The sequence below is a fragment of the Lissotriton helveticus genome, chromosome 3_2 (genome assembly GCF_964261635.1).
Source record: "Lissotriton helveticus chromosome 3_2, aLisHel1.1, whole genome shotgun sequence".
Classification (NCBI taxonomy): domain Eukaryota; kingdom Metazoa; phylum Chordata; class Amphibia; order Caudata; family Salamandridae; genus Lissotriton; species Lissotriton helveticus.
In genome coordinates, this window is record NC_136062.1 from 191,851,064 (window position 1) to 191,877,440 (window position 26,377).

The 26,377-nt window shown below is 45.8% G+C and overlaps 1 protein-coding gene across 2 annotated transcripts in view; it reads left to right on the plus strand.

The window, feature by feature from the left end:
* ARIH1 (ariadne RBR E3 ubiquitin protein ligase 1) overlaps window positions 1–26,377 on the plus strand; it is a 501,132-nt gene that overhangs the window by 419,354 nt on the left and 55,401 nt on the right. For both annotated transcript variants that reach the window (XM_078685029.1, XM_078685030.1), the window contains exons 10-13: window positions 160–290; window positions 14,625–14,682; window positions 21,643–21,903; window positions 22,244–22,356. In XM_078685029.1, coding sequence (XP_078541155.1) covers window positions 160–290; window positions 14,625–14,682; window positions 21,643–21,903; window positions 22,244–22,356 — 563 coding nt within the window. The remainder of the gene's footprint in view (window positions 1–159; window positions 291–14,624; window positions 14,683–21,642; window positions 21,904–22,243; window positions 22,357–26,377) is intronic.

The following is a 26,377-nucleotide window of genomic DNA, read 5'->3' on the forward strand; positions in this document are numbered from 1 at the left end:
AATAGGTGATCCTTATTTGATGCAACTGTTCTTGGGGATAGTGCAAATTGATTTTCTGCCTGTACTAAGAACTCGCTTTGTTTGAAGAGAGTTGGTAAGCCATGAATAGTTTTTTGCTAATTACCTTTTAGCAACATTTTCCTTTCTCTTGCCCTGCAGGAATGTCCAAAATGCCATGTGACTATTGAAAAGGACGGGGGCTGCAATCACATGGTGTGCCGCAACCAAAACTGCAAAGCTGAGTTCTGCTGGGTGTGTCTAGGCCCCTGGGAACCACATGGATCTGCTTGGTAGGTTCCAATCCTGAGGCAGGGGTGAGAGCCACTTATGACTTTGAGTATATTCTAAACATGATCAAACAGTTATTTCTACCCATTATTGATAGACTTTAGGCTTGATTCAATAGATATTTTGTGTCCCTCCAAGTCTACAGATTGTTAATAAGCTCAGCACTCCCCCGCAATAAACAATAACAGTGATAATCAAAATAATGATTTAAGGAATCAGTTCAGTAGGACTTAAAATTTTCTTTTTCTTTTATTCAAAATCTTCATACAGAGCATAGCCAATGCGTTTCGTCCAGAGGACTTCTTCAGGGCGAAAAATACGGAGAGTATGTCAAGTGTGTTCCAGAAAGGTTATTCTAAACTTCCAGTATGTGGGACAATGATTGCCTTATTTTTAATAGAACAGGCCAATCCTTCAAATTTAAATATTCTTCTTTATTGGTAATCAGGAAGGATAATTTTGAAGGGTGCCAATATTCGCAATTCCACAATTCAAAGCCGATATCGGGGTTGAGGTGACGCGCTGCTTAAATACAAGCGAATACAGACGCCACAGTGATTGGATGCGAATATTGGCACCATTCAAAATTATCCTTCCTGATTACCAATAAAGAAGAATATTTAAGTTTGAAGGATTGGCCTGCTCTATTAAAAATAAGGCGATCATTGTCACACATACTGGAAGTTTGGAATAACATATTTCTGGAACACACTTGACATAATCTCCGTATTTTTCGCCTTGAAGAAGTCTTCTGGACGAAACGCGTTGGCTACGCTCTGTATGAAGATTTTGAATAAAAGAAAGAAAAATTTAAGTCCTACTGAACTGATTCCTTAAATCATTATTTTGATTATCACTGTTATTGTTCATTGCGGGGGAGTGCTGAACCATTGTGTTTTATTGCAAAGTTTTTGGGCTTTGCCCTTGGGAGTCTAGGGGTATGTGACTTCAGGTTCTTGGCACCCAGAATTCTCTAAAATAAATAGACCATAAAACATTGGATAAAGTGCAGTCATTTTTTTGCCCTATACCCCTGTTGCTTTAGTGTTGTTAGATAGTTAATAAGCTGCCTAGTTTCTTACATACCAAATTACACAAGTGGGGTTTAACAAAAGACATGAGAAGAGTGAAGGAAAGATGCCAATAAGGTTCTTAAAATTACAATGTTGTAGTTGCATGTGGGAATTGTGTTTCCTAGCTGAACCTAATGTCAATCAAAAAAAATCCTAGCCAGTTGTATTCAAGTTGTATTTAATTTGGTCTTTCCACCACAATAGGAATATTTGTGGATAGTGAATAGTATGCTGTTTTTCCTTTCTTAATAAATCACCTTCAGTGCTTTCAGAATAAATACGCGTTTTCAAGTGTTTTTTTGACTACTGCTATGTGGAGAGCTTAGGTCAGAACATGTCTTGATAACCTAGTGCGCATTTAAAACAACTTTAAGACTCATCTTGTGAACTGTATCTAAAAATAAAAAACTAGTGTTCTTTATTCTTTCTGTATCCATGAACCAATACAACTATGGGCTAAAATATGTAAAACCGATTTCATTTGTTGGTAGCAGCTGAATTAAGTAAATGGAAGGAGCGTGAAATACAGGTTACTTAATTCCTCTACCATGATTTAGTAACAAGTATCTGAACAAATATTAGCTATCAGATAGCACTTCAATCCTACCCACTAACTGGAGAATTTGTAGATCATGCCTGTATGCACGTTCATATGGAGTATTCAAATAACAATGCAGCGCTGAGGAACAAATAAGAACTCCGTCTGAAATGTAATAATACTTTGAGATATTTTATAATACTCTTCCCTTACATAGAGAACTAGGTTTGCATGACTGCACCTTTAGAAATATGTTGGTGTAGCTTCACAAGCAAACATAACTTATATTCTCCTTTGTAGTAGGAATCCCCAACGGTAATTACACTTTAGGTCTAAGGGTACCCTCTTGCATCTTATCTTTTTCTTAGTGAAATCTAAAGGATGTAAAGAGATGTCGTAGCATCCCTTGGGATAAACTTTGATTGCTACAAGATACAGTTACTTTTATCCAGTTATAGTCCCCTTGTCTTTCACACTGAACTTTTTCAGTGATTTCTCTTTTTTGTCCTTTGAAGCTGGAGTTGGAATGTTTAAAAAATCCAGACCATCAGTTTAGCTCATCATAAATAGTGTAATGCAAACACTGTTTAGTTAAGTAATAACTTATTTAGCATCGTCGGTCCTGCACTGATAGTCCTAAATGTAGAAAATTCCCACCTGTGCGTGTGGACCCATGAATTCTTCTCTTATATATGAAAGGCAATCTTTACTTAATGGTAGATAAAACGGACTGTTGGCATTTCCTCCAGTATATAGACTGCACAGCTTTACCAGAATATTTCTAAGCAGGAAATTTATAAAGGCCTTTTGACCACATTGAAGCACCTAGATGAATGGAGGTGTAACTGTATCCCAAATAACCTTTTACCTTTCTCTGTTAGCTAAAAAAATGCAGTAAATGAGTCAAAAGGTCAAGTTAAAGAGTTGACCATACCTGTGAAAAGTATCAATCGAGATTTGTAAAGCCCTGCTAATCGCCAATGTGGGTATCCAGGCACTAGGTTCTTGCTGTGCTCAGCTGAAAAACGTGGTCTTGAGTCCCTTTCTGAATTCCAGGAGAGAGGATCATGTTCGCAGATGGAGGGGAAGGTAGTTGTAGGACTTGGCGATGAGGTAGGAGAAGGAGCGCAGGGCCGGACTGGCCATAGTGGGCACCGGGCAATCCCCCGGTGTGCCGCACGGGTGGCGGCCGTTTTTGTTACAGGGCTTTTTTTGCAGCATCGGCCCTGTAACAAAAACGTCCGAAAACCGGCCCCGGCAAAGAGCCTCGTGGACCTCCAACCCCCGTCCCCCATTCAGCGCCCCCCCCCCCCCCACACAGACTTTGCCTGGGCCGTTTGTGGTTCCCAGTCCGGCCCTGAAGGAGCGTCTTCCACTGTAGCTTTGGTGGATGCAGGGAGTGCCTGCGGGGCACATGAGGTGGTGGGCAGGTGTCTTGAAGGGTTGGTGGAAGTTCAAGCAGTGGTTATGCTGGTCCTTGGCAGTGGTGAGCCTTGTAGGCGTGTATCAGCAATTTGAATTTGCACCTTTTCCTGGATGGGGAGCCAGTGGATGTTCCTGAGGTGGGGGGTGATGTGGGTCAGTTTTGGGAGGTTGAGGATGAGTCTGGCAGCAGCGTTTTGTATTGTCTGGAGTCTTGTCAGGAGTTGGGTGGTGATCCCTGCGTAGAGTGCCCTACCGTAGTTCAGCGAACTGATGACTAGGACTTGAGTGACTGTTTTCCTGGTGTTGACGGGGAGCAGAGGAGGCTGTTGATTTGGCGATCCATGGTGAGTTGTCTGTCCAGGATGATGCCAAGATTGTGAGTGTGGTCCGTCAGTGTGTGTTAGAGTTCGGAGAGCCAGCAGGGGTCATTCCATGGGGAGGCAGTGTTTCAAAAAATCAGCACTTCTATTTTCTCCTTGTTTCATACAGTTAGTCTTCATCCAGTCGTCAACACTAGTCATGCAGTTGTGAAAGTTTCTCCTGATGGTGATGAGGTCTTCTGAGAGCGAAAGTATCCTGTGTAGGATATGATGTTGAGGCTTTGGGTTCTGATGATGATGGCCAGGTGTAAGTGTTAAACAGGGTGGGGCTAAGGAATGTGCCTTGAAGGGCGCCACAGAGGATGCTCTTGGGTTCCAAGATGAAAGGTGGTAGACCAATTCTCATGGTACATCCTGTGTGGAAGAATGCTATCCATCTAATGGTGTCTTCCAGGAACCCAATGTGGTGGAGTCTCTTGGTGAGGGTGTGGTGGGATACGGTATCGAATGCTGCTGAGAGGTCGAGGAGGGTTCGGATGTCATTGGTTGCAGCGATCAGGGCGGTCTCTGTGCTGTGGTTAGCTGCGGAAGCAGGGTTGGAAGAAGCCCAGTAAGTTGTTCCTGTCCCGGTGTTAAGTGAGTTGGCGGTTCATGGCCTTCTCTGGGGAGGAAGGGTAGCAGAGAAATGGGGTAGTAGTTCTTGAGTTCTGGGTCAGCGGAGGGTTTCATGAGGAGTGATCTGACCCCTGCTTGTTTCCAACCTTCGGAGAAGGTGGCTGTGATGATGGACCCCTTGAGAACGGAGATGAGTATGCCTCTGAATTCCTTGCTCCCAAGGTTGAAGTGGTGGGGCAGGGGTCCGTGGGTTCTCCAAAGTGGATAGTTCATGATGGCTGTGGTGCTCTGTGTAGTAAGCTGTTCCCATGTGGTGAGCGGGTGGTTGTGGGTGGCGTCCGTTGGTGTGAGGAAGTCGAGGTTGAGGGGTTGGGATTCGTAGTTTCTGTTGATGGTGGGTAACTTGTTGTCGAAGTGGTCCAGAATGAGTGTCGCAGAATTCCTGGGAAGGGGTGGCCGTGTTCTCAGTAGATGAGCGGGAGAACTCTGAGGCTGAAGAGCGCCTTGCTAAGGTTGAAGCTGGCTTCAATGCAGTCGTATCTTTAAGGTGTTGGTGGTATCTGTTGAGGGTTGACCTGAAGGTAGCTCGGTCTGTGGGATTTTTGCTAATGCACCATCTTCTCTCTAACGGTTTGCAGTTGCACTTCATTGTCCTGAGTTCTGGTGTATACCAACTGGCTTGTTTGGAATCTCCGACAACCTTGGTTGGCTTGATAGAGACGACTGTCGGTACAGTTGGTGATCCAGCTGGGAACATTCTTGATTGCTTGTTCAAGGTTGGTTGCGCAGTCAGGATGGGTGGTGTTGAGATGGTCCATTCATTGAGTCTGTCACTTTTTTCCAGCTGTGGTGGGAGGAGCTGGGAAGCTTGGCAGTGATGGTTGGGTATCCTGCTTTGAAGTGGATGATGGTGTAGTTGGTCCAGGGGAGTTCAGTGATGGGACAGTACTTGATTCTGTTGCTAGCAGTTAAAATTGTGTTAAGCATGTGTTCTGTGGGGTTGGTGACCAGGTGGGTGAGGCTGATATTGCTTATGCTGTCCAGGAGGTTGGCGGCTTTTAAGTCTTTGTGATCGTTGAGGTGGATTTTGCAGGCCCGAGGAACATTTAGTGCTTGGAGTCGATGGCGAGTTGGGCGATTAAATCTGGGATGGCGTTGTAGAAGCTGGTGTGTGGTCCAGGAAGTCTATAGGCGAGGGTACCTCTGGTCATTCTTCCGTTGGCTTGGAATTGGAAGTTGAAGTATTCCATGTTTAGTGTAGTGTCGTAGTTTCTGGTGGTGCAGCAGATGGTGTCTGTCTGGATGATGGCGACACCGCCTCCGTGTTCGTTGGTGCGGTCCCGGTGTATCATCTTGTAGCCGTTGTGCGTCATAGTGGCAATGTTGGGGGTTAAGCCAGGTCTCTGTGATGACGAGAACGTTGGGGATGAAGATGTTGTCCCAGATTTCTGTGGGGTTTTTGCAGAGTTATTGTGCGTTGAGCAGTAGGCAGTGGAGTCGTTTTGGGGCGGTCGTAGTCTGTGGGTGGGAGTGATGTGGGTTTCTGTGATGGCCGAAGGTTATAATTTGCAGGTAAAGAGGCAGCGGCAGCAGGTAAAAGGTCCTGCCATTGATTGGGGAGAAGTGATGCAGCAGTTATTGCGGTGTCCGTGGTCCAGGGCTCAGAGCTCAGCAGCTGAGTATCTGTGGGTGGCGGAGGGGCCAGAGATCCTAGCACTGGATGATGTCCTGGCGCGGACGGGCACAGACAAGACTTACCCTTCGCATGTCTGCACTGCGGCTGCCATTAAGTAGGTCCTGGGCGGGGCTCTGGGTGGTGGGAAGCAGGTACGGCAAGAAAAGGAGTGAGCGGTGAGGCGGTCCGGCTCCTTTACATAAAACTGCAGGAAACAGGCTCAAGACAACAATGTGCGAGTCAAAAAACAGTGAGGCTACAGTGACAACCCACAGGCAGCAAAGTGAACAGTGTATCTAGACAAAAGCAACACAAAAAACACAATATAAGAATGCAGTAGTGAGCGGTGAGACGGGTTGGCTCTTTTACAAAAAGCTTCAGGAAACAGGCAGAAGACAATATGTGAGTCAACAAAAATCAGTGGGGCTACAGTGTTAACCCACAGGCTGCAAGGTGCACAGTGAATCCAGACAAAAGCAACACCAAAGACACAATACCCAATATAAGAATACAGGTAACAAAAAGGAAAAGCAGAGGAAAGGGCACATGCAGAGGCGAGACAATGCAGTTAAGCAAAATGGTTATCCGGTCAGCATTCTCAGAGACATGCTGATGCAACAAGAGCTGGAGAGGATCGAGAATGATTTCTATAAGAAAGTAATAGCTTTCCTGTCCCATCATATGCTGTACTTTGTTTCAAAGCTGCAGTTTATCCCCACCGTCCCCAGGTCGTGCTGATAGGATCTCAGAACACTTCACCAATCGGTGTTGCCCCAGTATTGGAACTTTCATAGATTCCCATGCTTTGTATCATTCCCCGTCGTCGGAATGGGAGCCTCGGTAAATAAAAAATACCATAGCAGTAAGCACAAAGTGAAAAAATAGGCCGAGGCCTCCTCTCATTTTGTAGCTTATTCACCTCTTTTTGTAAAAGAGACCAAATTCTTGCAATAGCCAATCAGAGCAGCCTCACCCCATAGAACCTTCCTGAGAGAGCCTCAGAGCCTCTAATTTTCTACCGCACGTTGTGCAAGGGAGTCTCCATTGAGCTCTGCTCAATTTTCTTCACTTCTGAGTACTTATCTACTACTTTTTGCCTGTTTTTTTCGTCATGTCTGACAAGGAGAAGAAAGCACTTTTTAGAGCCTGTGCTACCTGCTAAAAAAAGAGGTTGTTTGTTGAAGACAAACACGAAGACTGCATATACTGCTTATACCCGGACCATAAGGCCACTGACTGCAAGATTTGCAGGACCTTCTCCACTACGACCTTGAGGGACAGAGAAGGCTGCCTGCTGACTTGGTTGCAAAAGATGAAGGATCGCAAGGAAGTTCTGTCTTCGGACAGTGAGGGCTCTTCTGCTGTGTCATCAAGAAGATCAAAGAAGAGGGGTAGGTCTTCCCCTTCAACATCTAATGAGCCCCATGTGAAGGCCTTGCCTGGGATCTCTGATAGGCCTGATAGGCCTGCTTCCCTAAAATCTCCTCACCATGGTGAAAAGGAGAGGCAGGGACAGCCTGAGGAGTTGCAACCTACAAAGAAGGCTAAGAAAATCGACTCTCTCTGACTTCACCAACTTCAGAGAGAGAAAGAGGGGTGAAAAAGCCTTCATCTACGCCTCAGGACATTGCTTTTGACAAAAAACAGCGTCCGTCGACGGTGAAAACTACAGGTGCGTCGACGATTCCTGTCAAGAAAGACTTGTCTTTGAAAATGGCCTCGTCGACGATGGCTAAGTCGATGGCATCTACACCGTCGTCGACGTTTAAGACGCCTGATTCCTGTTCCTCGTCGACGAAGCTGACATTTTCTACGTCGACGACGAGAGTAGCGATGACGACGACAAGAACGACAACGATGACCGCTCCCATGATTCTGACGACGAGCTCGTCGACGACTCCGTCAACGATCCAACCCTTGTCGATGAAAGCCATCTCGCCGTCTACGACTCCGCTTTTGACGACGAGCACAGTCTCTTCATCGGCGCTACCGTCGGCGAAACAGTCGACAAAGATTGAACCGTCGACGACGATCCCGTCGATGACGGGAAAAATCTGCATTTCTCAAAGGAAGAGGCGTATAACTCCAGAAATGACATCTCCACGACGGGTTACGCTGTTGCCTCCTTCATTATTACTTGATGATGAATCTGAGGAGGAAAATTATAGCAATTATGGACCAGCTTATAGCCCATCTGACTTGCAAGTCAAATGACAGGAGGTCAGTACTGAGGAAGGCGAGTCGGAGCAACACCACTATGCTCCGCAAGACTGTTATGACCAGCAAGAGAGGCCTTGCATGCATGATCATTCGCAAAGATCTCCACGAGGGTCTCAACAGGAGATGGTAGCGATGCCGTCCTCACTCATCTCAGACCTGCAATTAATGTTGCAGGACTATCGGAGGCGGTTTCCTACTCAACAGGAGGTTCAACAAATACGTCCTCCCACACCTCTGCCTCCAGTACCGCAAACAGTGGCAGACGCTTTGCCCTTAAGGGTGCATGACCCAGAGCCCGTAGAACATCCTCAGGAGGTGGTTGCCACTCGGGATGATGATGATGCCTCATCAGATGTGGATCAGCAGGAGGATCCTGACCAAGATCAGAATGTGGACTGGAATCAGGATGGCCTTCAAGATCCAGATGTAACAGGGCCTGATACCGCAACCTCTCCTCCTGCAGATATTGGAGGTTTTCACAACCTAATGGAACGAGCGGCCAAGAGATTTGGTCTTCCAATTACTACAGTTCAATCTGACTGTTTTTTGTACGACTTCAAAGAACCATTCCGGAAGTCAGTTCGTTCCATCCCCATCATTGAGCATGTTTGGTCAGAGGGAATAAAGGCTATGCATAATCCTGCCACGGTCCTCCCAGTGCTTCCCAGACTGGAGAAAAAATATAAGGCGCCGGAGGGCAGCCCTGCATGTCTTACAGGTCAACCAAAACCAGACTTGGTTATCTCCCGGGCCGCACAGAGTAGATCCAAAAATCCATCCACACCGCTAACGACACCACCTGATAAAGAGGGGAGGCGTCTGGACAATGTAGGAAAAAGATTCTCCACAATGGCCAGTCTCCTCGTTAGGGCGGCTAATGCTCTGGCGATTCTGGGGTGATATGATCGCCAGATGTGGTGTGACCTGTCCCCCTTTGTGTAAGAACTTCAGGATGGGTCTAAGGACGAGGTCAGGAAAATCTTGATGGAAGGGGAGCGTGCCTCTTCGGAGGTAATCGACTGCGCTATGGATATAGCAACTACGGCCTTCCGAGCGCGAGCAGGCTCGGCTGTTTTAAGACGCCAGGGTTGGCTGCGAGCCACGTGGTTTAGGCAAGAAGTACAGAACAAGAATCTGGACCTACCTTATGACGGAGAGATGTTATTCGGTAAACACGTGGATGACGCCCTACAAGGCATAAAGAAAGATACTGACACGGCTAAATCCTTGGGAACATTACAATACCGCAAAGTTCCTTTTAAGGGGGCAAGAGGAAGAGGTTTCTCATCCTACAGAGGCGGCAATCAGCAATGCTACTCTTCCTACTCTCAACCTGGTCAGTCTTACAAACCCCAATATTCGCAGAGGCAGGGTCTGTCGGGGTCTTTCTCTCGCCAGGTGCCAAGAGGACGTCAGGGTCAACAGAGGAGAGACAATTCTAAGAGACAATAGCGGCCATGTGGCTCTTTCTACTGTTCCTGTACCCTCGTTAACACCAGTTGGGGGCAGGATTGCCCATTGCCTAAGCAGCTGGACGGTCATAACATCAGACCAGTGGGTCCTGAACATCATCAAAGGAGGACACACGTTGGAGTTTCAAAATCTTCCTCCAACGAGCGCTCCAGACGCCATTACACCCAAACATCTAGGACTTCTTCGTCTCGAAGCCCACCAACTCTTTATCAAGGGGGCAATAGAGCCTGTACCTCACTCCCAGAAGGGTAGAGGGTTCTATTCCAGGTTCTTCCTGGTTCGCAAAACGAAGGAGAAATGGCGTCCGATTTTAGATCTACGGGAGCTCAACACTTATCTCATCAAGTTGTCTTTCAGGATGGTCACCCTTCAGGACATTCTCCGTCTTCTCAATCCAGGGGACTACATGGCAACCCTAGATTTGGAGGATGCATGTTTCCATGTGCCCATTCATCCAGCTCACAGGCAATATCTTCGATTCACAGTAGGCAAGAGCCATTTTCAATTCAGAGTACTACCTTTTGGTCTCCGGTCCGCACCAAGGATCTTTACAAAGGTACTGGCTCCTGTGGCAGCTTTTCTCAGGAAGCAGTCTTTCGAAGTCTTCCCATATCTGGATGATTGGCTGGTAAAGGCTCCTTCGTTCCAAGAAGCGTCCAGGGCAGTCACGAGCTGCAGTCAACTGTTCGAGCAGCTGGGCCTTCGGCTCAACAAGGAGAAATCGATTTTGCGCTCCTCCAGGACAGCGAAGTTTTTGGGTGCTATCCTGGATACGGATTGCTGCATGGCTTTCCCTTCGGAAGAGCGCCAGACCAAACTGATTCTCTCAGCTCGCCTCCTGCACACAAGGAAGTCTGTCAGTCCGTCAATACAAATCGCTTCTCGGATTGATATCGTCCTGCATACCATTGATACCGCAGGCTTCGAATGCGTCCACTGCAGGAACAGCTGGACAAACAATGGCGTCGGGTGACAGGCTCCTTCGACGACAAGATCGTGATCACACCGGGAATGCGAAAAGCAAGCAGCTGGTGGTTTCTAAAGGAGAATCTTTCAGGAGGTTTGCCATTCCAACTTCCACCATCTCCCATGGTGTTGACAACAGACGCTTCCATGGAGGGGTGGGGAGAGGTCCTCCAAGAACTGAAAGTCAGTGGTCATTGGAGCACAATCCAAGGCAAGTTCCACATCAATCTGCTGGAACTTATGGCCATCCGTCTAGCCTTACAGGCTTTCCTTCCAAGGATCCGCATCCGTTCCGTGCTGGTTCATACAGACAACACCACGGCCATGCACTACATAAACAAGCAGAGCCGGACGAGATCCTGCACCCTTTCGAAAGAAGCACAGACACTTTGGAATTGGGTGATCCGACACAATATCACTCTTTCAGCGGAACATCTTGCGGGCACACTCAATGCCACAGCGGACGCTTTGAGTCGCCAAAAGACGATCAGCCACGAATGGGAATTGGATTAGACCATTCTGGAGGAACTGTTTTCACGTTGGGGGACCCCAACCATCGATCTGTTTGCGAATCCTCAGAATGCCAAATGCCAGTGCTACGCAAGCGGGGATCACCATCAGGGATCCTTGGGGAATGCGCTTTTGATAGCCTGGTACGGCGCATTTGTTTACGCCTTTCCACCAATTCCGCTGTTCCCGAGATTGATCCGCAAGCTCAAGGCGGAGCCGTGCAGAATGATTTTGATTGCACCAGCATGGCCCAGGCAGTTTTGGTACACAGAACTTCTTCTTCTCTCTCAAGATCAACCAATTCTCCTGCGGCCTGTTCCATCACTATTAACAATGGCTCACGGGCAGGTTCTGCATCCAGATCTGAGGTCACTCCAATTGACAGCGTGGCTCCTGAGCTCACAGAGTTCCAGGGTTTGACTCTTCCAGGTAAATGTAGAGACATTTTAGCCCAGGCCAGAGCGCCTAGTACGAATAAAACCTATCGGGCAAAGTGAAAGAGGTTCTGCCTTTGATGTCAGAGGCAAGGTCTAAATCCATATACTTCTGCACCGCACCAACTCTTGCCTTACATCCTTTCTCTTACAAAATCTGGATTGGCTCATTCTTCTGTGAAGGTTCATCTGGCGGCCATTTCTAGATTTAGACTATCATCATCAGGTCCTTCCCTTTGGTCTGCGAGGATTATTAAACAGTTCCTGAAGGGCTTGTTCAGTGTTTTTCCTCCAGTCCGGCCTCCACCACCAGCCTGGCATCTTAATTTGGTCCTGTCACATCTGATGAAGGCTCCGTTTGAGCCTATCCACAGGGCCGATATGAAGTTTGTATCATGGAAACCGGCTCTTCTCTTGGCCCTGACATCGGCTAGAAGAGTTAGTGAGCTCCAGGCATTCACAATTGAGGAACCCTTTCTACAATTCAAGAATGATGTTCTCATCCTGCGGACAAATCCTAAATTTATTCCAAAGGTCCCCTCAGAATTTCATCTGAATGAGCCGGTGATCTTAAAATCCTTCTTCCCGCAGCCCTCCACGCCAGCAGAGAGGGCGTTACATTCTTTGGACTTTCATAGATGTCTCAAATTCTACTTGGAGCGGACGAAACTGTTCAGGAAGTCTTCCCAGCTTTTTGTTTCATACAGTGCTCCGCGAAAGGGTTATCCAATTTCTAAACCCTGCATTTCCCGCTGGATATCAAGTGCAATCCAGTTTTGCCATCGAGAAGCGGGCAAGCCGCTTCAGCGAGCAGTTCGTGCTCATTCTACAAGGTCAATGGCTTGATCGGTGGCTCTATTCTCTGGTGTCCCGATCAAGGACATATGTAGAGCGGCGACATGGAGCAGTGTCCACACCTTCACTCGCCACTACTGCTTGGATTCTTCTGTGAAAGAGGATGCGGCAGTGGGCCAAGCGGTCTTGAGGAACCTTTTTCAATAGGTCGGTGTGCTTTCCTTTCTATCCCGCCTTCCTGTATTGCATATTTTGTATTACTTGTGGTTGTTCTGCTTGGTAATGCCAATGTGTATCTGTTTTTTCTTATGAGTATGTATGACATTTACAGATATACAAATGACAAAATATGCTTTCTCTTTACTGCTAGCTATTCTGATACAAAGCATGGGAATCTATGAAAGTTCCAATACTGGGGCAAGAAAACAAGTTACTTACCTGTAACTTTGGTTCCCCAGTATTGGTAACTTTCATAGATTCCCATGCGCCCACCCTCCTCCCCTGGGAAAGCTCAGCCTTATTGTTCAATGATGTTGCTGTTCACAACGGCTACGAAAATCTGAGGCTCTGAGGCTCTCTCAGGAAGGTTCTATGGGGTCAGGCTGCTCTGATTGGATATTGCAAGAATTTGGTCTCTTTTACAAAAAGAGGTGGATAAGCTACAAAATGAGATGAGGCCTAGGCCTATTTTTTCACTTTGTGCTTACTGCTATGGTATTTTTTATTTACCAAGGCTCCCATTCCGACGACGGGGAATGATACAAAGCATGGGAATCTATGAAAGTTAGCAATACTGGGGAACCAAAGGTACAGGTAAGTAACTTGTTTTCTTCCTGCTCGAGGTCTAATAGATCCATACATATCTGTATATCAAGGGTCTATAACAGGACCTTGTGGTGGCATAGGACATTTAGGAGATTGACACATGAGATGCCTTGGGGGAAGGTTCAGAGGCTTGAGTAGTTCTTGAATTAGCTCTTCAGCTGGAATTGTGAACCTTGGAGCTGGCAAAGGGCAACTTTACTCCATTACTGCTCATAAGGCTGGTCTTTCAGAGCAAACTGATGCTGAAGAAATTTAATGTCTATATTCTTGTTATCAATCTCCTCTGTGGGGATCTCAACATCTTACATCTAGATTTCCTCGACTGCAAGCGAGAAGGATTTGATGTAATGTCCTAAAGTTGAAAGTATTCACGCTGTAGGACTGGACTTTGATGCAGAAGTCAAAGTCTTAGATGAAACCATGGGACCCTGGTATCTAGGCATTATTTAAATCCTCAACAGAGCATTTCAGTGCCAATGATCTTAACGTCTACCAGTACACTCTGGTGTGGCAAGAGTGTTTAGAATGAGGAAAATGAGGTTTTCTTCGCTTTCTCGCTTTAGAGCTCCCTCTCTGGGTATTTATCATAAGGAAGTAATTTCATAAGAGTCCCTTCTCTGTTCTGCCTTTTTTTGTTTATTTCTCTCCTTCGTCTCTGATGTCTTCTAGGTTCCTTGAAATCTCAATTCCCGCTGTCTTGAAGGCCACATTTTGTCTATTTTTTTTCTGTTTACAAAACTTGCAGCCTTTTACTGAATGTGTAGGTGAAAAACACCACACTGACATGAGGGTCTGATTCAGCCTTTATTCTTCAACACAAAGGTATTTTTTTTAAAAAGATGGCATTTCAGTTAAAAATTCCCTTCAGTGTTGACAAAATATGGAGAAATGGGTAGATGAAGATGTTGAACGAAGATGGAAAAAAGCTTCACTGTTCTATAAGAAACTGGGTTATTAACACATAATTATTCGTCGGAGATCCTCAACACAAGCCCAAAAAATACTCGAACTGTGCAGCAAACTGAGTACATTGTATGCTGGTGTAAGGGAATCTGCTGACTTCTGAAAGAAACACTACTTTTATAGGTATGGTCACCCTTTGACATGACAGGCACACATTCCCTACATTTTACCCTAGCAGAGTGGGAAGGTAAAAGGTTATTTAGGATACTGCTACACATACCTTAAGCTAGGTTCTGCAGTGTGATCTTAATGCCCTTTCAAATGGATTTTTTCTCTGCTTAGAAATAAAATGTTGGTAAGGCTGTGCTGCCAATTAGGAAGCTTAGCAATGAGGTCGTCCTCCAAGTAAAATGTTCTGGGTAGCCAGTGCATAGATGGGAATATTCGACATCAATGACTTCAGTGAGGTTTCGTACGAGGCAGAACCACAATTAAGTATTATTTTCTTCTATTTCCTTTTGCTAGTGCCTCAGTCTTTGCACCCTTTTTTTTTTTTTATTTCAGGTATAACTGCAATCGTTATAATGAAGATGATGCAAAAGCAGCCAGAGATGCACAGGAGGTAAGTCCAATGGGCATCATGAAAAGGAAGATTCAGTATGTAGTTGGTGTGTAGGAGGCAGCTGTCCTCTGAAGAGGGTAGGAAGGCTTACCTATATCTCTCCAAGATGTTTGGCGGCAGCGACTGAGCACTGACCTCTACAGGATTTAGGATTAAAACAATTTGCAATTGTGAAAAATTTATTGAATTTGCATAATTATTTTTTATTTACCTATTTGGTTGACCTAACCTTCAACTTTCCTTTTGTGAATATATAATATTCTGTAAGTTTTTTTTATTTTTTTATTTTACTTTCCACTAGCCTGAAAATGCAACCTTTTACTCTGCACCTTAGCTGCTATATGAGATCTACACAAGGGCCCCTAAATCATAAGGCAGGAGAGGGCCAAAATGTGTGAGAGGGTTGACTAAATTATGCTCCGTAGTGCATCACATTTAGTGGTAGTATTACTTCTTACCTTCAGATTTTGACACATGTTAACACGGTCTTGGCAAATGTTTCACCTCAGTACCAGCTAAACACACAAATGCAACAGTAAGTAAGAAAGGTGATCAGTCAGCCTTTGGAAGGACCTTAAACTACACTGCAATACAATCATTGAGTTTTGATCTGTTTGAGCTAGAAACATTTTTGTTAAAATCTGCAGATTATGCATTGTCAAATGCGGAAAATGCTGCAGCCATAAAATCGCATAATTCTAGTGGCCTCATCTACATTGTTTACTTCAGATTTTATATCCTGTTTCAGATGTTAAGTGCTGTCCTAGTGTGGACAAAGCAAACACAAGGAGATGGACGGAGTGCTGAAACCTTTCAGACACTCACCCCCAGTCACAGATGTTTTGAAGCCGTATTTCTTTAGCTCACTTCGCCACCCTAGTTCAGACATGCCTTCCCTGGACCGGAAACAAGCATCCTGGGACTGGTTTCGGGGTAACAACCCTCATCAGTCAGGCTAGCTTGGATCCAGTGGCAAAGTGAGTAAGTGACCCACAGCTGGGCATAACCTGCCAACTTGGTGATGGACGGAGTGCTGAAACTTTTCAGACCTTCACACTCCCCCCCCCCACCCCCCCCCCCCCACCCCCCCCCCCCCCCCCCCCCCCCCCTAGTCACAGAACTGGGTTGAGCCATAATCATTTTTTAGCTCACTTCGCCACCCCAGTTCAGACATAGCTATATGCAAATTAGTCCAAACTGGGGTGGTGTGGGGAGTAAACGAATGATGGATTAAACCCAGATCCTTGTGACTGGGGGTGAATGTTTGCATTGTCCAGCATTCGATCCATCAATACTTTCTTTTGCATATGTCGCCCTTAGTGGGAAGGGTTTGCTCAGACGTGGGTCGCATGCTCACTACACCACTGGATTCAAACTAGCCTGGCTGATGAAGGATGATGCCCTGAAACCGGTCCCAGGATGCTTGTTTTTGGTCCAGGGTTGACCTGGCTTGGCAGTTCAGGCTGGACTGTTCCCATTAGGAACAGGGTCAAGACTGCTTTGCATATGGTTGGGTCCAAACCGTGGTAGTGTGGTGAGCAAACGAATGATGGATTAAATCCACATCCTTGTTACTGTGGGTGAACATTTGCATTATCCAGCATTCCGTCCATCAATTGTTTCTTTTGCATACGCCGTCCTTGTGTTGTCAGCCTTAATACAAATACTGAAATATTTAATGTCTGTAGAAAGTTCTGGATTGTGAAGACACTCAAACAGCATGCAAAAAGCATAATTTATTCCTTCAAATCAATGCATGTCCCATATAATAAAAAAGCATTGCTTTTTATTATCTCATCATGGCAGTAAATGCATTATACTATTTAATTACATCATTTAAAAACACCTTGAAGTGCCCCCATTCTGATTTTGCAGATTGCCTACTTTGTTCTGAGGAAATGGAGAGGGTTTCTTCAGGAGCTCAGTGGGTGCTTGGAGGCATCAAGGAAGACATTTGAAATTCCTACGACCTCTCAAACACATACTGTTTTTAGGTCATGGTTTTACAAACAGTATGAAATCAAGCCATTTTTCTAACTGTAATAGCTTCTAATATTATCAAGGCGCTCAGCTTATTTAGTAAGGTGTAAAACAAACTTTTGAGGTAAACTACTATTTTCTGAAGTGCCATCTCTTTATCTTGCTTTAGTAAGTTAATTTGTTGCAGCAATCCATTCCATAAAAATGTATGGCACCTTTGTTGTAGGAAGCTGGCTATTTATATGCTAAATCAAAATGAGATGCATCTTGTAAAGAGTGCAGGGGTTCCCTTATGACTGGACAGGGGCTTGCTATGGCAATCCCTCGGTGCTCTGCTAGGGATTAGTATGGTCGAGCAGCCTTGGGTCTATCACAGAGGAGTACAAGACATTGAAAATACACACACTGAACAATAATTGAGATGCATGACTCAAGATGGAGATCCACACAAATGTTTAAAATTGGCAAGTATATGTTTAAGCATCAGAAAGCCATTCAGGTAAGTTTTTAAAGAGAAATACTTTTCAGTAAAAAAAAAAACTCAACATTGCAATTTCCGAGTTTAGCCATTTTAACCTATTGAAAGAAAATAATATGCTGATTACTAGTACTTGTCCGCGACTCACGGGACCAGTGTCTTGGGTAAAAGGTGAGTACAGGGCAAGGTCAAGGCAGCACCAACAGGTCGCCTCCAGCGGCACTGGAACAACTGCAGTGGTGCTAACAGCATTGGGTGCCCAAAGCAAACCAATGGAAATCGTCACAAAGAGGCTGCAGAAGGGGAATGAGAGGCCAGTCCAGTGAAAGAGTGGCTATGGTTCTTGCAATGTTGGGGGACATGGGGACACCTTTGGTCCACTTCTCCTCGGGGCAGGCCGTCCGGGTGCAGAGGGTCTTTGGGGTGTCAAGTTTCTCCATCCGACAACACTCTCGGTTGAGGGGGGTCTTCCTACAGAGGCTGCAGGCAATATCTGGGCGTTCATGAGGAGTCACTCCACAGTGGTTTTGGTACCTTGAGGGCTTGGGGACCCACACTGACATCGTTGGGCCACTTTGTTGGGCCACTTTGACACTGGTTTGGGGGGCTGTGGTGCGTTGCAGTCATTCTTTTGTTGTCTGCAGGAGGCAGGGTACAGTTACGCTGTCCCTCAGGAGGTCTTGGTTCCTGGGCAAAAGCTGACTCTGCAGCTGCAGGACAAGACGACTTTTGGTGCAATGGGCTAAGTCAGCCGGCAGGGCTGACGTGCAGCCAGTTGTTTAGTCTTCTGTTATCACTGTTGAGACTTCTCATCCTACTTTCTTCAGGTGATCAGGATCTGTTCTTCTGGTGCCAGGGCCTCCCCTAAATGCGGAAATTTTGGGTGTTGGGGGAGTGTATAGTAGAAGTCAATAGGCTACTGACCCTTGGAGTCACTATACCCCCTATATGACCATAAGGGGATAACACTTTCCTAGATTTCCTAAATGTACCATCACAAAGATGTATCCACCTCAGTTTAGCCTCAGCCCCCTGGGGTGGCACACCTACCGACTAGCTAATTTTCCCACTTGTCCAGGTGCCAAAAAGGGTTGAGTTCCTCTCCTGTAAGGGAATAAAATTGGCATTTGAAAGGCTGCAGCTCTTTGAAGCTTGCTAGTCTAGGAAGGCTAATCAGCAGGTCATCCTGTGGGAGGGAGTGTGACACCCTCTTCCCAAATAGGCTTTTGTTCTGGGTCTTCTGAAAACAGAGGCTCTCAACTTTGGTCAGAATAGTGTCCCGAGTGGCAGACTGGCAGAAGCAAGTCAGCAAGCACACCAGAGGCTGGTAGGATTTCAAATAGCACTATGCACTTAATCCCTCAGTATCCACTATGGAGCTCATGTGTGCACCATCACCAACACTGCACCTTGACATCCCATACCTTCTATTCTTTGGCAAGATTATTCTACTGAAAAACAGCAAGAGTATAGAACAGAAGAGAAATAGGCATATGCAAGACCTTCCTACATTAAAGCTAAGGTAACATAGCACACTAAAGTCAGTACACAATGGTGGTGATCGAGGGTCATCACAGGGCATCAGAACACTAAAGTGGCTGATTCACTACATTTGGGCAAGTGTAATCTTCGACTTTGAGCTATGCAATCCATTTTGAAGAGGCTTCTGGCTTTTTTGCAAAGCTATCAAACTGTTAAAAAAGCATGTTAAATATGTTCTGCACGCCTCATTTATTTGAACAATCTGACTGCAACACCCATTTTCTACCCATGAGTAAGGCTTTAAAATGATATTGATCACTTTTGGAGCAATATTCTAGTTAAAGGTCATCCATTTGTTAGTGGATTTGTGTCTGGGCTGAAGGGTCTTAAATCAATTTGGTAATTGTAACCTTTTTATCAAGCATTTGGCTAATTAACAAGAGGGGTATTTATTGATTTAAGGGGTGTATTTGACTCTAACAATATCAAAAACAGGCATTTAGTTGCATGGCAGTGCAGATCAATTTGGTATAGAATGATTCTATCTTTCCTCCTGAATCAAAGTGGTCACTGATAAATGGATTTGCTTCTGAAATGTTTTCCTCTCCACTGATGCCTTTTTGAGATTGGTAATGAGCTGACATAGTTGCCATCTGTGTTCTAAGGCACTTCAGGATTTCCTTTATTCATTTAGGTTAGGCAGTGTTTTGAATTTCCATCATTTTAGTACCTGTTAAGCAAGATCATTGGTGTGTGATCTTGTTACATTGTAATGATGAAGTAAGCAAGTTGATTGGACTCTGATTAGTAGTTGGTTTAGAAGAAACTCTTCGCCAAAGCCTAGAGATCAACACAATTCGTGTTTTTAAATGAGACTGGTTTTTAGGGCTCGCCTATTAATATCCCGCAGGGATATAATAGGCGAGCCCTATTGGGGTGAAACCAAGAGCTAAACTAAAGCAAAGCGTTTTCATCAAGTGCACGTCCTCGTGCACGAGCTTGCCCGAGCCTTCCAGCAGCATTTCTCCTCCCCTTACCATTTGCTCCGAGAGCTTCAAAGGGATCTGCTTCCCCGCCCACTGCTTCACACTTCACGGCCGCCAGTCGCATTTCTCCTTCCTTCGTGCCCAGCCCCCCTCCCAGCGCTGCTTTGTTCTAAAGTCCATCTGTGGCTCCTCTTAATCTCGTCCATCTTCCCTTTCTTTCCCTTGCCTTCGATCCCTTCATGCCCTCTCTCTTCTACCCGCCGCTTTGCCTCCCCTCCCTTCTTCTTCTTAGAAAAGTCATTTTCTAAGGCCTACATAACTTTCAAGAAGAATAAAAGTTCTCTTGTGTTTGCAGTTGTTTATTCCTGCATTTCGGGAAACATAAAAACAAATGAACAGACAGGATACTATTCTCTATGTCATCTGCACTACATGTGTTTTTCTGACTTTTAAATTCGTGAACATTTGCACATTTTCCAGTTGTATTTCCAGAATTTACACGTTTTTAGTATTCTTGGGATTTCACACACATTAGTACTTTATTAAAACACACACGGGTGGATTTTCTCTGAGCAGATTTTATTTTATTTACTAAAATCGTGCTCCATCAATTGTGACACTTTTTGAAAGTCTGCCATGTAGTCCGCAAAATGTTCCGCTTTTCCGACGAGTGGTCGGTGTTTTCTTTACAAGATGAGAAAAAGATATGAGCTGCAACAAAGAGGGTGTCCTGTAATGTAAACTCATCCCAGAAGCACCTATAACAAGCATTTGCAATGCAATAGGTCTCGCATTTATGCAAGTTTGAGCTATTGACATTGTAAATGACTGCCTTTTCTTTGTTTTTAAAACTTAAATAAAAGGCAGTCATTTACTATGCCAATATTTAAAACTCGTGTAAATGCGAGACCTATTGCATTGCAAATGCTTGTTTTAATTTAATGATATCCGTTCCCCTACTTTTTTATTTAAAAAATGCGCCCCAGCCAAGGCCTGTAGGTAAGACTCGGCCGTTCGTGGACGGGCGGGTTGGGCAGAGGAGGAAAGGGACTCTTCTCTTCCTTCTTGCCCAGAAAAGACAAGAACAGAGTCCACTTTATCTGCTCTGACACTTTCAGCCGCCACCCCCTTCCTCTTATTCCCTCTCTTTCTGTCTCCGTCTCGCCCCATCTCATTTGCAAAAAACTGTGACTTCAAGAAACACCTTTTACCCTCTCTTTCCTCTTTATTCCTTCCCCCGTAAAATGGATCCAAAAAAGAAAGAAACACTTTTGCTGGAAATGTCCTCTTTTTTCGACATTTTCCTATTCCGGAGTGCAGTCCCAGGAAGAAGAGAACAAGCATTGGCATAGCCAATAGGTCTCACCTTTGGGACATTATAAGTGTTTAGCCATGCAACAGTTGATGTTGCACCAAGGATATTGTGCTGCATAATTAAATACGTATAAGGTCCCAAAGGCGAGACCTATTGGCTATGCCAATGCTTGTTTTCTTAGCTGTCCAATGGTCAATATTTTGGTAAATAAAGGGATTTTTTTTTTATATATATATATATTGGAGGTTATTTCATTTTAGTGTCATGGTTTTATCAGTGAAACTGTGCTCTAGAATACCACACAAAAGGAAATGTGCAGTATAATTTCAGAGAAGAACAGGGATTTTGAGTAACTTGTTCCCTTGTTTTTATAAACACTGCTAGTGAAACAGAAGCATTTAATTGCTAACCTGTAATATTTTGTGTAAATAAAATCTGAGATTCTTTTAAAGCCCTCTATTTTAACAAGAACTCGGTGAGGAGCTATGAAATATTACTCTTCTAAAGAAACATTGTGGTTCTTCTGGGAAGACATTATTAATTGCTGTTCACTTGTACTTCTTTAGAGAAGGTCACTACCTAGCAGGCATACCAGTTGCACCTGGAATTCAAGGTGTAAATGCACCACATTGCTGTTTGCATACCCTCATTCTTTTGCTCTCCAACTCTGTTCAAGGTTGTCACTTTATTTTTATTGTATTTCATGTGTACTGACGCAGCGATCCAGAGCAGCCTTACAGAGGTACCTATTCTATTGCAACCGTTACATGAACCATATGCAGAGCCTGCGTTTTGAGCACAAACTCTATGCTCAGGTGAAGCAAAAGATGGAAGAAATGCAGCAGCACAATATGTCCTGGATTGAGGTGCAGTTCTTGAAAAAAGCAGTTGATGTCCTCTGCCAGTGTCGAGCAACGCTGATGTACACTTACGTCTTCGCCTTCTACCTCAAAAAAAATAATCAGTCCATTATCTTCGAGGTAAGAAAACTGGGATTTCTTCTATAGAGTTAACGTTGGCTGCTCAGTGTGGACAACATGGTGTGGAATAGGCACTTGTTTCTATAGAGTTCATTTTCCTACATAGTTGTGAGGTGGCAACTGGTCAGTCACTGAAGTTTGGCAAGCGTTCCTAAGTTTTATTGGGGCTCGTTTGCCCTAACGTTGGGCAATGCTAGGGTCTTTGAGTGCATGTTTTTGTGTAGGTGGTATGTGTACACTTCTAAGCTAGAAAATGTGACATTAACAAAAAGTGACCATCTCAAAGGATGCTATAAATTTCTGTGTATTATTTAAAACTAAATTATCTTTCTATTTGTAGAATAATCAAGCAGATTTAGAAAATGCTACAGAGGTGCTTTCAGGGTACCTGGAACGAGATATATCGCAAGATTCACTTCAAGACATAAAGCAGAAAGTACAGGATAAATACAGGTTAGTATGATCAGAAGATTGCAAATGCTTCGCAGTCAGCATTTCTTACTTTCCCCCGAAAGAGAATAGTACCCCTAACACCTGCTAAATTACATTATGTCCAGTACCCGCTTCTCCAAACTCTTGAGAATTAATGAAGATACCAGGACATCCAATTGCATCCTGATAATCAGAAATAATCAAATAGCTCTGACTCTATGCAGCCTCTCAAAGCAATACATTTACATTTGTTTTCAACTTCAGCTGGAACTCCTCCCACTGGTTTTTAATTCATCCTTCGAAAAGCGAAGCCTGTTAATATTTCCACTCTAAGCTAGGACTCCTGAATAATCATTGGGAGCTGCTCCAGTGTTTATTTACTTGTCTCATCCTTGGGCTTCAATAATCTGTTAAAAACATTGTGAAGTTAGGTTGCTTTATTATCTTTTGTGGTCTCTTTAGATCATCTTCCTTTTCTTTTCAGTTACCTTTTTGAATGGCTATGACAATTGTCTTTTTTTTACAGTGTCTTCCTGACACTGGGGACAAGTCTACCACTTGTTAGATGTTTGAGCTACTGAAAGACAGGGATGAATCAGTTCACCTGGTGACAAAGCAGGACTGTTTTGAAAAGCACACTGACATAAATTGTGACTTATCTGTATATGGTATTCCTATAGGGCAGACCTAGCTAAAAGTCTGTGCAGTGTTTTACATGGTCAAAGACTAGCATAGAGCCATGGAGTAAGAGGTTATGGATGATTATTGCATTGTGATGTAGTGTTCTTTTAGGGGTGGTGAGGGGTTCAACAACCAAAGCAATTGTTTGACAATGTAAAAGATATAAATCCAAAATGAGATCCACAGAAGTAACGCACTGAAATGGTAATCTCCAACTGAATTGTTTCTGAAAGTAAGTTTCATTTACACCTTAAAAAGTAAGCATGATAGGAGGAGCTTAGCGCGCACCCAAGATGGTCGCGTGAGCTCAGGGCTCCCGGACCTTCGCCACCTCCACCGACTATCCTGTACCCTATCCTGACTTAGAGGACTGGTTATTGTTGGCACGGCCCTGCTGATCGTTTATCCATTTTCGGACTTCGATTCGGACTTAGGGAGCCGAAGATATGGACTCTCGAACTTTTCCGGCCTGCTCCACGGTGCTGCCCCGGGCTCGGTTTCTCTGCCAGCCGGACAGTAATTGAATAACAACGGATCATGCGAGCCTCCCTTGCCTGGTCGTCTACTTTCAATTTCGTTTCTTGGGCTTAGACCTATCTGACTTTGTCTCGCTCGCCCTGACTTGCTGCTCTCCACCTACCCACGCCTCAACAACTGGTGACTCGGCCTCCTGTTACTCTTCACCTGGTGATAGGTCCCCATCTTACTTTCCACATTGCAGCGGGCGCATCGAGTCTAGCCATTTTTACTAGGTCTCAAACTACCCTTCGGGGCGCACGATCTAAGATGGCCGCCAAGCCTGAGGGTGAGAAACGCAAGACCAGACCGGCAATGCGAGGGGGCTCCGTGCAATCAAATGTCATGGACAGGTACACCCTCGCTAAGAGCTCTCCGGGCGGATCGACTAAATCCCCGGCCAACGTCATAGAAGAATCCCCGATGGATGAAGATCTGTCGTTGAGGGACGTCATGGGCGCCATTGCCGGGATGAAGGCCACACTGGGTCAACAGTATGATGCCCTGGCCCACAAGTTGGATACGGTCGCTATCGACGTTACCCTGATCAGGGCTGACCTTGCGAAAACTAATGAAAGGGTCAAATCCCTCGATCTAAAGACGTCTAGCCTTGTTACTGACGTCGCCGATTTACAGGCAGAGGTCGGTAACTTGCGCGCCGCCCGTGACTATCTCACTCGACGCTTGGACGATTTTGAGGGCCGAGCGAGACGGAACAACGTCAGTTTGGTTGGTGTCCCGGAGACATCGGAAGCATCCTCGGTGGACCTGCTGGTGGAGGATCTGGTCCTGAATCACCTGGCACCCAAGGGCCTCAGCAAGTTTTTTGCTGTAGAACGTGCACACAGGATCCCGGGTGGCCCGCCTAAGCAGGGAGCCACTCCGCGTCCCATCATTGCTCGTATCTTTAACTTTCGGGACAGGGATGCGATCCTGCAAGCGTCACGCCTATCTGGTCCTACGGCTTATGAGAACGCTACAGTCAGCTTCTACCCGGACTTTACCCAGCAGGTTCAGAAACAGCGACTAGGGTTCCAGGGGTGAAAAAGAGGCTGAGGACTAGAGACATGAAATATGCTATGCTTTTCCCGGCCCGGCTACGTGTGGTGTACAATGAACAAACATTTTTCTTTGATCATCCAGGGGCGGCAAGTGACTGGCTGGACACGCTGCCTCCGGGGCCAGATCATTCTGCACACTCTGGACACTCCGGTGGAGCGGCCCGGTGGAGCAGGAATAGGGGGCGGAATCGGCTCCCGGTCCGTCGTATTGACTTTCGGCTGTGGTCTGGTGTTATACCACTATTGCTTGCTAATGTGCTATCTTATTGGGGTGTGAGCGGGGGGGTGGGTGAGTCTTCCTCCTCTGGGGTTCTTCTCGTAGAATAGTTGTATGTTAGGGCGACAGGCACACTGCAAGTTGGGGTGGCTTTTGAGTCTTACACAGGGGTGCGGGGTGGGGGGGTGTGTTGCACGGGGTCTATTGGGGTGGTTGGGGGGTTGTGGTTTAAGTTTTACTGTTTTCTTCAAGGCATAGTATCGATGATCTCCTGCTGTATAGTGTCGCATCGGGTGTGGGGTGGGGATGGGGTTGATCTTTGGGATGGGGGTAGGGGACTTAAGTTACTGTGTTGGAACGTTAATGGGTTGGGGGATAGGATCAAGCGGGGTGTGGTGTTGCAGCTGTTGCGACGTTTGTCCCCTGATGTGGTTTTGCTTCAGGAGACGCACTTGCTTGGCAATACGTGCCATGCCATGACTAGGCGTGGCTATCGTCTCATGGCGCACTCAGGTTTCACTTCTGGCTCCAGGGGGGTGGGCATTTTGGTTCGGAACTCCCTCCCTCTTGCTGTTGACGACATCATCCTTGATGATAGGGGACGGTACGCCGCCATTGTGGGGCGCTGGGAGGGGAGGGTTATTACCCTGCTCTCCGTGTATGTACTGCCGGGTCTCCAGACTACCACTTATGAGGATCTGGGAAGAGTGATCTTGGGAGTCCTCGAGGGTCTACTTGTAGTGGGCGGGGATTTCAACTCTGTGGTGTCGGATGTGTGATCGCTACCCCGGCCGCCCCCCCGTGAAATTGCGAAGTCACAATCCTGGTTGGGGGACTTCCTGGAGGCTCTGGGGCTCACCGATTGCTGGCGCCTGCTTCATCCTGGCCGCTTACAGTATACCTTCCATACCGGGGCCCACGGCAGTCTTTGGAGACTTGACTATGTGCTGATGCCCTCCTCCCAGGCCTCCTTCATAAGGGAGGTGAAGCATTTAGCTAGGGGTATCTCGGACCATTCCCCACTTTGGTTGGTAGTAGACGCTCACTTGAGGTCGGAGGGTAGAGTGGCCCCGATAAACCCCTGGTACCTCCGCGATCCCAAGGTCAGGACGGAACTCATTAAAGCGATTGACCAATACTTTGCTGAAAACGTGGGTTCTGTGTCCTCCTCTGTCACGTTGTGGGGAGCGTATAAAACTGTAATTCGGAGCTAGGCCCTCTCCTTGATTGGCGATGTTAAGAGGTGTAGGCGGGAGGAGGTTGTCCGACTTGAGCATGATATTACTGTTCTTGAGGGGGAGCTGGAGTCCGTGGTCCCCCGGAGAGGCTGCACCTTTTGGGTCTAAAACAATTCGAGTACAGGGCGATGGTGACCGATGCGGCGAAGGAGATGAGCAGAGAACAGCAGGGACGTTTGTATGATGTGGGGGATAAGGCGGGGAAATTGCTCGCTTGGCTGGATAAGAGAGAATGTGCGAGTCGAGTGGTCCCTGTGATTGTGGATGTGAATGACGTGAGTATCACCGACCCTGCTGATATTGTTGAATGTTTCGCTGACTATTTCAGG